The sequence below is a fragment of the Cyclopterus lumpus genome, chromosome 2, assembly GCF_009769545.1.
Source record: "Cyclopterus lumpus isolate fCycLum1 chromosome 2, fCycLum1.pri, whole genome shotgun sequence".
Classification (NCBI taxonomy): Eukaryota; Metazoa; Chordata; class Actinopteri; order Perciformes; family Cyclopteridae; genus Cyclopterus; species Cyclopterus lumpus.
Window position 1 is genome coordinate 6,159,205 of NC_046967.1, and position 11,429 is coordinate 6,170,633.

General features: G+C 43.5%; 1 protein-coding gene across 1 annotated transcript in view; it reads left to right on the plus strand.

Moving 5' to 3' along the window:
• Positions 1-10,055, plus strand: part of scn1lab (sodium channel, voltage-gated, type I like, alpha b) — a 44,573-nt gene extending 34,518 nt beyond the window's left edge. Inside the window, exons 19-27 of the mRNA XM_034547650.1 lie at positions 742-896; positions 1,120-1,293; positions 1,997-2,119; positions 2,996-3,271; positions 3,922-3,975; positions 4,070-4,207; positions 6,476-6,580; positions 6,671-6,941; positions 7,038-10,055. Coding sequence (XP_034403541.1) covers positions 742-896; positions 1,120-1,293; positions 1,997-2,119; positions 2,996-3,271; positions 3,922-3,975; positions 4,070-4,207; positions 6,476-6,580; positions 6,671-6,941; positions 7,038-8,221 — 2,480 coding nt within the window. The 3' untranslated portion in view covers positions 8,222-10,055. The remainder of the gene's footprint in view (positions 1-741; positions 897-1,119; positions 1,294-1,996; positions 2,120-2,995; positions 3,272-3,921; positions 3,976-4,069; positions 4,208-6,475; positions 6,581-6,670; positions 6,942-7,037) is intronic.
• Positions 10,056-11,429: the final 1,374 nt, after the last annotated feature.

Consider the following 11,429-nt stretch of genomic DNA (forward strand, 5'->3'; position numbering starts at 1 on the left):
ACCAGCTCAGAAGGTTGGCTCCTAAGTCCATTGATCCTCTGTGGCACTGCGATGTAACTTTGTACCCTCGCCTTCTTCCTCGCCCACGCAGAAGCTCGATGTAGAGCCCCAGCGTCTGAGCTCATCGGAGGGGAGCACGGTGGATATCCGCCCCCCAGGAGACGGGGAAGATTCAGTGGAGATGGAGCCGGAGGAGTCACTGGAACCAGAGGCCTGCTTCACAGAGGGTGAGAGGGATGTGAGGGTGATAGGCAGGTAGGATGATGGGTAGTGGGAAAGTGGGACGGATTGAGAAAGGTGGGAGTCTCACAACGCTCCCAGAGCACACTCGAAGTCACAGCGTAAATCGCATGTGCATACCCACCTCTGAGTGGCAGTGAATACGAATGCTCAGCAGGACAGAAATAAAAGTTATCCGTGGGATTGTCTCTGTTCGTAATGTAACCTGACATTTAGTCTGACACACTTCCAGTGCAGCTGAAAGTACCTCCCCAGTCTTTCAGGAGTCGGAAATAAAAACAGAATACGATAATTTTTCACCCAAATGGCAGCATTCAAATTGCATTACTTGTGCCAAATTTCAGGAAAGTTTGTTAGTTTTGCACTGGATTTGAATTGAAACGTGACTGTAGAAAAGTAATGATGTAATACAAGCTGAGGGAGAAAAGGTGTTTTGGTTTTGATTATCGGTCAACATGGACGCCGTATTCATTCTCCCCATATTCCCCCCCATGCCTGTAGGCTGCGTGAGCAGGTTCCAGTGCTGCCAGATCAATGAGGAGTACGAGCATTTTAAGCACTGGTGGACACTCAGGAAAACCTGCTTTATCATAGTGGAGCACAACTGGTTTGAATCCTTCATCATATTCATGATCCTGCTAAGCAGTGGAGCACTGGTAAGTGGGCGGTCTTGTATATGTGTGTTTACCGTCCTTTGTTACCCAAAATCAAGAATGATTTTTTATATGTATGTTTATATTTTTTATTAAAAAATATTGCTTTCACTATTAAGTGGGTAAGTGGTTAGGTACGACACATTACTGCAAGAATTTCCTGGGTTTGAATCTCAGGCCTGGTCACACCGCCAGCAGTCTTTACCATTTATTCCATTCTGTACAGGCGTTTGAGGACGTTTACATCGAGCAGCGGAGGACCATCAAAACAGTGCTGGAGTTCGCAGACAAGGTCTTCACTTACATCTTCATCCTGGAAATGCTGTTGAAGTGGGTGGCGTACGGCTTTGTCAAGTATTTTACCAACGCCTGGTGCTGGCTGGACTTCCTCATTGTAGACGTATGTATATTGAGTCCATAAAGATATGAAGCTTCCAATCTGGCTTTCAAAGACAATTATGACTTTAAGGAATAGTTTGACATTTTGGGAAATAGCATGCTTTCTGGCTGCGAGTTAGATGTGAATACCTAAAACAATCAATACGTGTATGCTTATTATGGAGCTAGAGCCAGGATGCTATTAGCTTAGCCTTAATTTGTCAAAAGAAATAAGATAGGTGTTAATCGGTGAGCTTCAGATGTGTTGATGTTGTTTTGAGCTTTGGATCCCCGACTATATACACTTCTAAAAGCCCCACTCTGGCCATTAGAAAGAAAGAAAGTTTCACTTTTCCAGCTCCTGCTTTGGACAGAACTCGGCAAGCTGTCTCCCCAGTTTCTCTTCTTCTTGCTAAGCTAAGCTAACAAGTCCAGGAGTGTGGTATTCATCCTCATCTTACTTGTGGCAAGAAAGCAAATAAGGCGATTCCAAAAATTGTTAACAATTCCTTTAATGCTTATCATACAGGTATAAATACCATTGAGTGTGCCCAAGTTATTGTTCATCGTTGTCTCATCTGACATTCAGTTTTTGGAGATACTTCTGTTATTCTTTTTTAAAAGACTTTATATTCTTTATTATGTCGTTAATCCTTAATGCCTCATCAACCATCTTGTTCAAACCTTTTTATTAGTTCTCACCTTTCACTCTGCCTGCCTCTCAGGTGTCCCTGGTCAGCCTTGTAGCCAATGCAATGGGCTACTCCGAGCTGACCACTATCAAATCTCTGAGGACACTGCGAGCCCTCCGGCCCCTGAGGGCCCTGTCTCGGTTTGAGGGCATGAGGGTAAGGACATCTTGGAATGACGACGACATTGGGATAGTTTGTGGGCAAGCCATCATGACTCAGATTATTTCCCACCAATATTTTCTGTAAAATATAATATTTACAATGTTATAATGTTAATGGATTTTCAAGATACATGTTTTTACATGTGTCTGTGGAGCTATCTGCTTCTGTTCAGTTTAAGAGGTGCTGAAGGAAAATGCCACAGTATAATTATTATTTCCATTTTTAGAACTTTTAGTGCGTGTTAAATGGTTTTAGCTTGTACGGGGGCATGAATGTATTTCTGTATGCTTATTACAACGCCTGCAGAGTTATCTTGCAATTCAACACTGTACTTGTTCTATCCGCATGACTTTCTTCACATTGTGTCAATGGATTACTGTATATTGCTGTTCTCAGACATTGTTCTCTGACATTGCTTGTGTGGTGCCTTTGACCTGTAATTCTTTTCTTTGTTGTGTGTCTTTTTTCATTTACAGTCAAACAAAATGTTGTGACTTCATCCCGCCTCTCTAAGGTTTTTTTCTGTTTTGCTTTTTTACCTTATCAAATGTTAACTTTCTCACCTATCCACCTTCTTCCTCTTCGTCACGTTGTTAAATTACCGGTGTAGCTTTGTGTGTGCAGACATTACATATTCAATGCAGCTTTTAATAATATAGGAGTGCTATTTTTAAATCAGTCTTGTGCTTTTGTTCTGAAAACCTTAGCATTAGCTTTACAGCTCAATCCAATCAGGTGTCCACATGTCTTATTTAAGAACAGTTAAGTGATTAGATGATTGTAATGGCCACTCATCTCAAATCAAACAGTCCTTTCTATTTCGGCGCTCCGGAGAGTGCTGAGTTTGTCTGTGTGCTTGGACCTCTCCAGGTTGTGGTGAACGCGCTGCTGGGGGCCATCCCCTCCATCATGAATGTGCTGTTGGTCTGCCTCATCTTCTGGCTCATCTTCAGCATCATGGGCGTCAACCTGTTTGCAGGGAAGTACTATTACTGCGTCAACACCACCACGGATGTGATCTTCCCCATCGACGTTGTCAACAACAAGACCGACTGCCTGAACTTGGTCAACGACAGCGCCCGCTGGAAGAACGTCAAGATCAACTTCGACAACGTCGGGGCCGGCTACCTGGCTCTGCTGCAAGTGGTGAGTTTGGCCTCGATTACACATCATGAAAAACACTTGTTTAGTACTTAGGATGGAAGTCTCTGGCTCCGAGTTTTGTTTTGCAGTTGACAGAACCTCATCCCCAAAGTGATCGAACATGGTACCGTGGCCTGTAGTGTCTCAGAAACCCTGTTAGGAACACTTCCTCAGAGTAGGACTAAGAACTGTTACCAATACACATTACAAATGCCCCAAGAATTACTTTAACTGACATGCATGCTAAAATATCATGCAATCTCATAATATGTATCAATTTACCACTGAACATGTATATATAAGTTAAAATAGTAGATCATTTTATTCACCTTGCGTAAAATGTTCCACGTCAGCTGTACTATGCTAATATATTATACTATTATATAATAAATAAAGTTGATGATCGTGAGAGTGCAGCCACCCCACAAATGACGCAAGTTATGTCACCCAGTCTTGCAAAATACAGCGGAGTTGAGTGAAAGTTGAGTTAATAATAATAATAATAATGATATAATGAGGAAGCAAAGTAAAACCCTCAGTGCTCTAAATGACAGCCAAGCAGCAGAGCTTGACTGCTGGGAGAATCAGATGATGAAGGATGTTTGAGATGATGCCCCACCATCCAGACTGACTCTGCTCTCATCTGCCCTCAGGCAACATTTAAGGGCTGGATGGACATCATGTACGCAGCGGTGGACTCTCGAGATGTAAGCCTCTCGGCGCCCCAACAGACAGACTCGTGGTTTGGTAACGCACACGAGTCATGGCAGCCAGTAACATGTGTAATCTCGCTCAATCCAGGTGGAGGACCAGCCTGAATACGAAGTGAACTTGTACATGTACCTTTACTTTGTCATCTTCATCATCTTCGGCTCCTTCTTCACCCTCAACCTGTTCATCGGCGTCATCATCGACAACTTCAACCAGCAGAAGAAGAAGATAAGTAGCATACCCACAGACCGTACCCGTCCCAGCACACCCACAGCACATATACTATATATATATATATATATGTGTGTGTGTGTGTGTATATATATATGTGTGTGTGTGTGTATGTATGTATATATATATATATATATATATATATATATATATATATATATATATATATACTATACTATATATATATATATATATATACACACACACATATATATATATATATATATATATATATATATATATATGTATGTGTGTGTATATATATATATATGTATATGTGTGTATGTATGTGTGTGTATATATATATATATGTATATGTGTGTATGTATATGTGTATATATATATATATATGTATGTGTATATATATATGTATATATATATATGTATATATGTGTGTATATATATATATATATATATACATATATATACACATACGTATATATATATATATATATATATATATATATACATATATATATACATACGTATATATATATATATATATATATATATATATATATATATAGGCACTCTGGGAGTATCAGCAAGTTAACATACATAATATAAATCTGTTTAAAAAAGGTCTAGCAAAAAAGAAAAAACACACAGCTGGAGTTTACTGTGCAGGGGACTTTTTAGTCTGTAAAGCCTCTGAAAAAATAAAGCAGTTACACTAACCCCGGCGCCATCTTTGTAGTCCGCTCCATTTCATACAAATTAACGGAGCGTCTTGAGGCTCATACGGCGTCTTTAGTTGCGATTCTAATGCTGCGTTCACACCAAACGCGTTGAGAATATTCGCAACGTGTTTGGTGTGAACGCAGCATGAGGACGCTCCTCAGACCGACCTCTTCCACTGTAGGAATCAGCCTGCAGTCCGCTGCTCTCCACTCGGCACAGGCAGTTGTTCATTATTCCTGCGTTGGTTTATCGACAGTTCTCTCTCACGCCACAGTAGTCTGCCGAAGTTTCGCTCCACTGGTTGTTTCAATGCTGCGTAACGCCTTTAAGTTGTACTTCATGCTCGTTGTCCTCCGGTGATAAGATAACTCCAGTTTTGAGTGGTTACAAATAACTTTGCTTTTATTGGTCTGGTAGAGATTTAAAATGAAAATGTCCATTTAAAAGTGCCTTTCTCTATGTTCTCGGTCAATGTGTGCAGCAGCATTAAGCCCCTCCCAGTGCAAAAAAATAATAATGCGTTAACGCATGATAGAATTATTGTCGCCGTTAATGGATTGCTGCGTTAATAACGCGTTAACGTGCCCAGCCCTAATATATATATATATATATATATATATATATATATATATATATATATATATATCTCTCAACATGCAGAGTCACAGTGAATGCAGTCTGGAAATGTGCTCTCCATTCAAGCAAGCACTCACAACTAGGGTTGGCAACGCCCAAGTAGGGGAGATGGGGAGGGGGAGGGAGTTGCACTGTGTTTGCCGCATGCTGGCAGGTGTGACTTGACGGACTGGCTGAGTATCAGTTGGTGTGTTCAGAAGCCCACGGCGTCACACAGATGGTTGTTCAGTGTTGACACCAGTCCTCCCCTCCAGACACGCATCACACACTCAATGAGCAGCACTCAGAGTGTGATGCTGCCTCGTGTATCACATCGTGGGTGGGGGAGGAGGTTGGAGGGGGGTGGTGCATTCATAGCTTGAATCTCACCCAAAAGAAGAAGCCAACTACCTTACCTATGTTACCTCCAGACAATCACAACAAACAGGATTTTTCAAGTAAAAAAAAAAAACACATCGGAATCCCAAAAGAGCGCACATTGCTCCTGAGGAATGCCTCCACTTTGTATCTGCCTTCCTCAGTGGCTAACAAGGAGCTCTGCCTTCTTGGTAAATTAGATCCGACATGTGCCTCTGTGTAGTAATTAGGGCTGCAACTAGTGTTCATTTTGTCAGATATCTATTTTTATTTAGTCTTTATTTAGTGTCAAATGTCCTTATTTATTCGACCTCATCCTGCTTTAGTCGACTACAGGTCTGGGCGTTTCTCAGCTGTGTCCTCACATGTGCGTCCACAACTATTTTATTATATGTTGTAGTCAAAGGGGGATGATATAAAGGCGTGAACCAGTGAATTTTGCTTCAAGTATTATTTTATCAAGCCGGTTGAATATTCATTTTCTGTTGATCCAAAGGACATCATTTCCTTTTTTTTGTTTTTCTATCCCAGAACCGAACAAAAGATATTCCTCTATGTGGTTGTAACCAAGTTGTGTTGTGCTCCCTTTACTTTGGAGGTCAGGACATCTTCATGACAGAAGAGCAGAAGAAATACTACAACGCCATGAAGAAGCTGGGCTCCAAGAAACCACAAAAACCAATACCTCGGCCAACAGTAAGACTCCGTGTGTTCAGACTCAGGCACTTCTTAATAAAGGACTACGAGTGCAGGGGTAAAGTGACTCCTGTCTCCTTGCTCCCTCAGAATGTATTCCAAGGCTGCGTGTTCGACTGCATCACAAAGCAGGCCTTCGACATTGTGATTATGATCCTCATCTGCCTTAACATGGTGACCATGATGGTGGAGACGGACGACCAGACCCCGGACATGGACAGAATCCTCTACTGGATCAACCTGGTCTTCATCGTGCTCTTCACAGCGGAGTGCATGCTCAAGATGATCTCTCTGCGTCACTATTACTTCACCATTGGTTGGAATATATTCGACTTTGTGGTGGTGATCCTGTCCATCGTAGGTAAGGAGATGCTTCAGGTGCCTCGGACTTTCCAGTGCATTATGGGTAAAATGGTGTGCTGAATTTGATGTTTAAAATGTTGTTTTGCTTTTGCAGGTATGTTTTTATCCAAAGTGTTCGAGAAGTACTTTGTGTCCCCGACGCTGTTCCGAGTGATCCGCCTGGCCCGGATAGGCCGCATCCTCCGTCTCATCAAAGGTGCCAAGGGCATCCGGACGCTCCTCTTTGCCTTGATGATGTCGCTCCCCGCTCTGTTCAACATCGGCCTCCTCCTCTTCCTCGTCATGTTCATCTACGCCATCTTCGGCATGTCCAACTTCGCCTACGTCAAGCGCGAGGCGGGCATCGATGACATGTTCAATTTCGAGACGTTCGGGAACAGCATGATCTGCCTGTTCCAGATCACCACGTCGGCCGGGTGGGACAGCCTGCTGGCGCCCATCCTGAACAAGAGGGAGCCCGACTGCGACAGCCAGATGGAGCACCCAGGCAACTCCTACAAGGGCAACTGCGGCAACCCGTCAGTGGCCATCTTCTTCTTCGTCAGCTACATCATCATTTGCTTCCTCATCGTGGTCAACATGTACATCGCCGTCATCCTGGAGAACTTCAGCGTGGCCACGGAGGAGAGCGGCGAGCCGCTGAGCGAGGACGATTTTGAGATGTTCTACGAGGTGTGGGAGCGCTTCGACCCCGACGCCACGCAGTTCATGGAGTACAGCAAGCTCTCGGACTTTGCGGACGCTCTCGATCCGCCGCTGCGCATTTCCAAGCCAAACATGATCCAGCTCATCTCCATGGACCTGCCGATGGTGAGCGGCGAGCGCATCCATTGCCTCGACATCCTGTTCGCCTTCACCAAGCGGGTGCTGGGCGAGAGCGGTGAGATGGACGTGCTGCGTGGGCAGATGGAGGAGCGCTTCATGGCCTCCAACCCCTCTAAGGTGTCCTACGAGCCCATCACCACTACCCTGCGCCGCAAACAGGAGGACATAGCGGCCATGATCATCCAGAGGACCTTCCGCCGCTACATGATCTGCCTGGCCATGAAGAAGGCCTCCACCCTCTACAAGGAGCGGCTGAAGGAGGGCATCCGCGACCCCGACAAAGACGTGATGGTCATTGGCAAGTTCTCTGAGAACTCCACCTCGGACAAAACGGAAATGACGCCCTCCACGGCGTCGCCGCCGTCCTACAACAGCGTGACGAAATCAGACAAGGACAAGTACGAGAAAGAAAACCGTGAAAAAGAAAACAAAGGGAAAGACCAAAAGAAATAGACTTAAAGAAGAAAAAAAAGAAAGATAAAAGGAACAACAATAAAATAATAATGCATCAGAGACGCGAGGGAAATTTGTTTACAGCTTCTAAAGGGGATGGATAGATGTACATGAGGAGCTCCATGCCAGGTGGGCCTGACATGGGAGCGAATGTCACATGTGATACGTGGGGGTCTTCTCAGGAGACGAACGGTCCAGAGATGGACTGAACACGGAAAGCCTCTCTGCACAGAGCGCTTGTGATTTTCCTCTTGGTTGTTGTTATCTGACACACTTGAGTGTACTGTTGTCTGTAGCTAGTGCTGCTGCTACTATAAATCCAGTGTCTTGAATTTAACAATCACTGTATCACTAAAAAAGTACTCCGTGTTTTTTGGGGGGTCGGGGGGTTTCTTTTTTTTTTTTTTTTTTTTTACGAGAAAGAATGTTTTGTACTTTTAGTTTATTGCGTTCCACTTCTTTCACTGTTTAAAAATCACCAAGAGCCGACGAGTCGATGCTGGGAGCTTCAACGAGAGGGCAGTGACACATTCGGTGCCATCAGTGATTGTTGAAATCTGTATCGAGCTTCTGCCTCCTTGAACACAGGGAAGCTGAATGTATGCAAGGAATGAGACGTTTAAAGAAACCGTTTGACATTTTGGGGAATATTTTTAGTCGCTCTTTGTCAGCGAAGTTGACGAGAAGATCGTCCTTTAAATACGACGCTCGAGTTCCGTAAGCTTAACTTATCCCAAAGACGGGAAGCGGGGAGGAACAGCTAGCCCGACTCGCCCGTCGATCCGCCCACCTGCATCTCGCCAGGCTGCCTCGTGTATCTGGAGTACAACGTTTGCCATGAAGCACCAGGGGGCGCACACAGAAAACATTCAGCAAAGAAGCAGGAAGTCAACCAGTGTAACACATATGCAGCTCTTTAAGGCTCAGGAGGGAGTGTAATTATAATTGTATGTGTTATACAGAATTTTGATCCCCTTGTATGCATTACTTTTAAAAAAAAGGAGGATTTTTTACTCAAACGTAGATTGCATTTCAAAAACAATTGGTCATCTACATATTAAGTAAGAATTCTTTTTTTTTTTTTACATTCTTAATCTAAGATATTTAAGCCTGAAAATCCACGCAGGTTTTTAATATTTTTAAACTAGTTAGCTAGCTAATACGCTAACGCTTGTTGTTTAGCTAACGCAGACAGACTCGTCCTCTTTCCGTAAGATGTCAAAAGCATTCCTTTAAATGTGACGCTCATATCTCCCCGTTCATCCGTATCGTCTCCTCTAAACGCCCCCACCCCCCCACCCGCCCACCCCCTTCAGAGGATAAAGGAAAAGTACTGAATATATAAATAACTCACTGCCCTCTTCTCTGCTCGCTTCAACACGACCATATATCACATTTAAAATATCTCAAACGTTTGTATGACATTCCTGTTGTTTCACCGGAGAAGCGAGTGGTTAAATGGTTTGTACATAATATATCTGGGCCCACAGTATGCATCACCTCAGTGATGTAAGAGCACTTTTTATCCCGACAGCTATGTAACACCTTGTGTTGTCCTGTGTGTGTGTGTGTGTGTGTGAATGTGTGTGTGTGTGTGTGTGTGTGTGTGTGTGTGTGTGTGTGTGTGTGTCAGGGAGAATGTAAGCATCCTATCTCTTTCTCTGTGTGTGCGTGTTTGTGTGCGGGTTGCTTATATTCCACTGATTATAAATAAGATTTATATTGTAGATATGAGTGCATTTTTCCAGTCTTCGGATTTTATTTACTTTTCTTTCTTTTTTTTAAAAACTTTATTTATTTTCTTTCTGCACTGTAACACATGACAAAACACACGTCTCCGCCCCCCCCCCCCCCCCCCCCCCCCCCGTACCTGTAGATGGAAACCATGAAGCAATCAGTAGCCATCTCTCATTGCGCTTGTAGTGTTTTAGTGAACTGCATGCAGGAAGTGACTACTGTCCGCTCATATGGTCATCATTTCAAAGCCAAAAGAATAAAGTACATATTTTTTGTAAAAGCGCCTGTTTATTTTCTCGGTTTCCTCAGTCGATCGAGTCCAGCGGCAACAAAGACTTCCAAAATACAACCCTCTTCTGCTGGGATGGGTTCCCTGATGGAAGGAGGCGAGAGGCGAGAAGCTAAACAGTCTGAGGATGATGTGTTGAGTCTGGAGCCAGATGCATAGGAGCTGGATGGGAAGTTAGAATGAAAACAATTGCACTAGAATATTATACATTGCATGGCAAAACACCTAGAAGTATCCATGCCCAAACATGATGAATATGTATTTTTTTAACACAATGTAACGCAGTTCTTTGCAGAAACATGGACATTTTTACATTAATCGATGCATGCCAGAGTACAAATGGTCTATAATATTTAATAATGCAAGATTACACACTCAGACAAATCTTTCAGTGTCTTACAAGACATTGGAAATACAAATGTATTGAGTGGTGGCCGAGGCTTAGTGAGGAGAGTGGGCCGTCCTTTGACCACAAAGTCGGCGGTTCGATACCCGGCTCCAATATCAAGATATATATATATATATATATATATATATATATATATATATATATATATATATATATATATATAATGCCCATCTAATAAAGCTACAAACTGAACTTGACAAACGAGCGGCTGATCTTTCGCTCATCAATGCAACGCGACTGAAAACCAGAGGAGAAAAGTGGACCATGACTCCACTTACTATAACAATCTAATAGAGATTTTATTCTTGAGTGTGTTCAGTGTCAGCGCGCCGTCAACCACAAGCTGCAGACAGACACACAGGGAGGAGGTGGTGTCGGGATACGCGGGGAAGGAGACAGAGGTGAAAAGCCGAGAACCCCCCCCCTTACAAAGGCTTTGCTGCTCCTGCTTCTCTCCTCCTGTTGCCTGGCAACAACACATTACAGCTCCCTGCCTGTGATTGATCAGCAGCGTCTTTCTCTGAGCTTGCTTACCCACAATACCTCGCCAGCTATGAAATAAAGCCCCCTCCCCAAACGCCACTGGACACACACCTGACTGGTTTGATTATCTAAGGAAAGGGAGCGGTCCAGCGATGGCCTTGTGACAACCAATGAGCACCCTTGTTTCATTTAGTCTGTATTGTGCCCAGCACCTGCTACAGTTGTGTGGTTATTCAACAAGTATATGTATACATGAAGAGCGTCGGTAACTCAGCAGTGCTCTCTAGAGG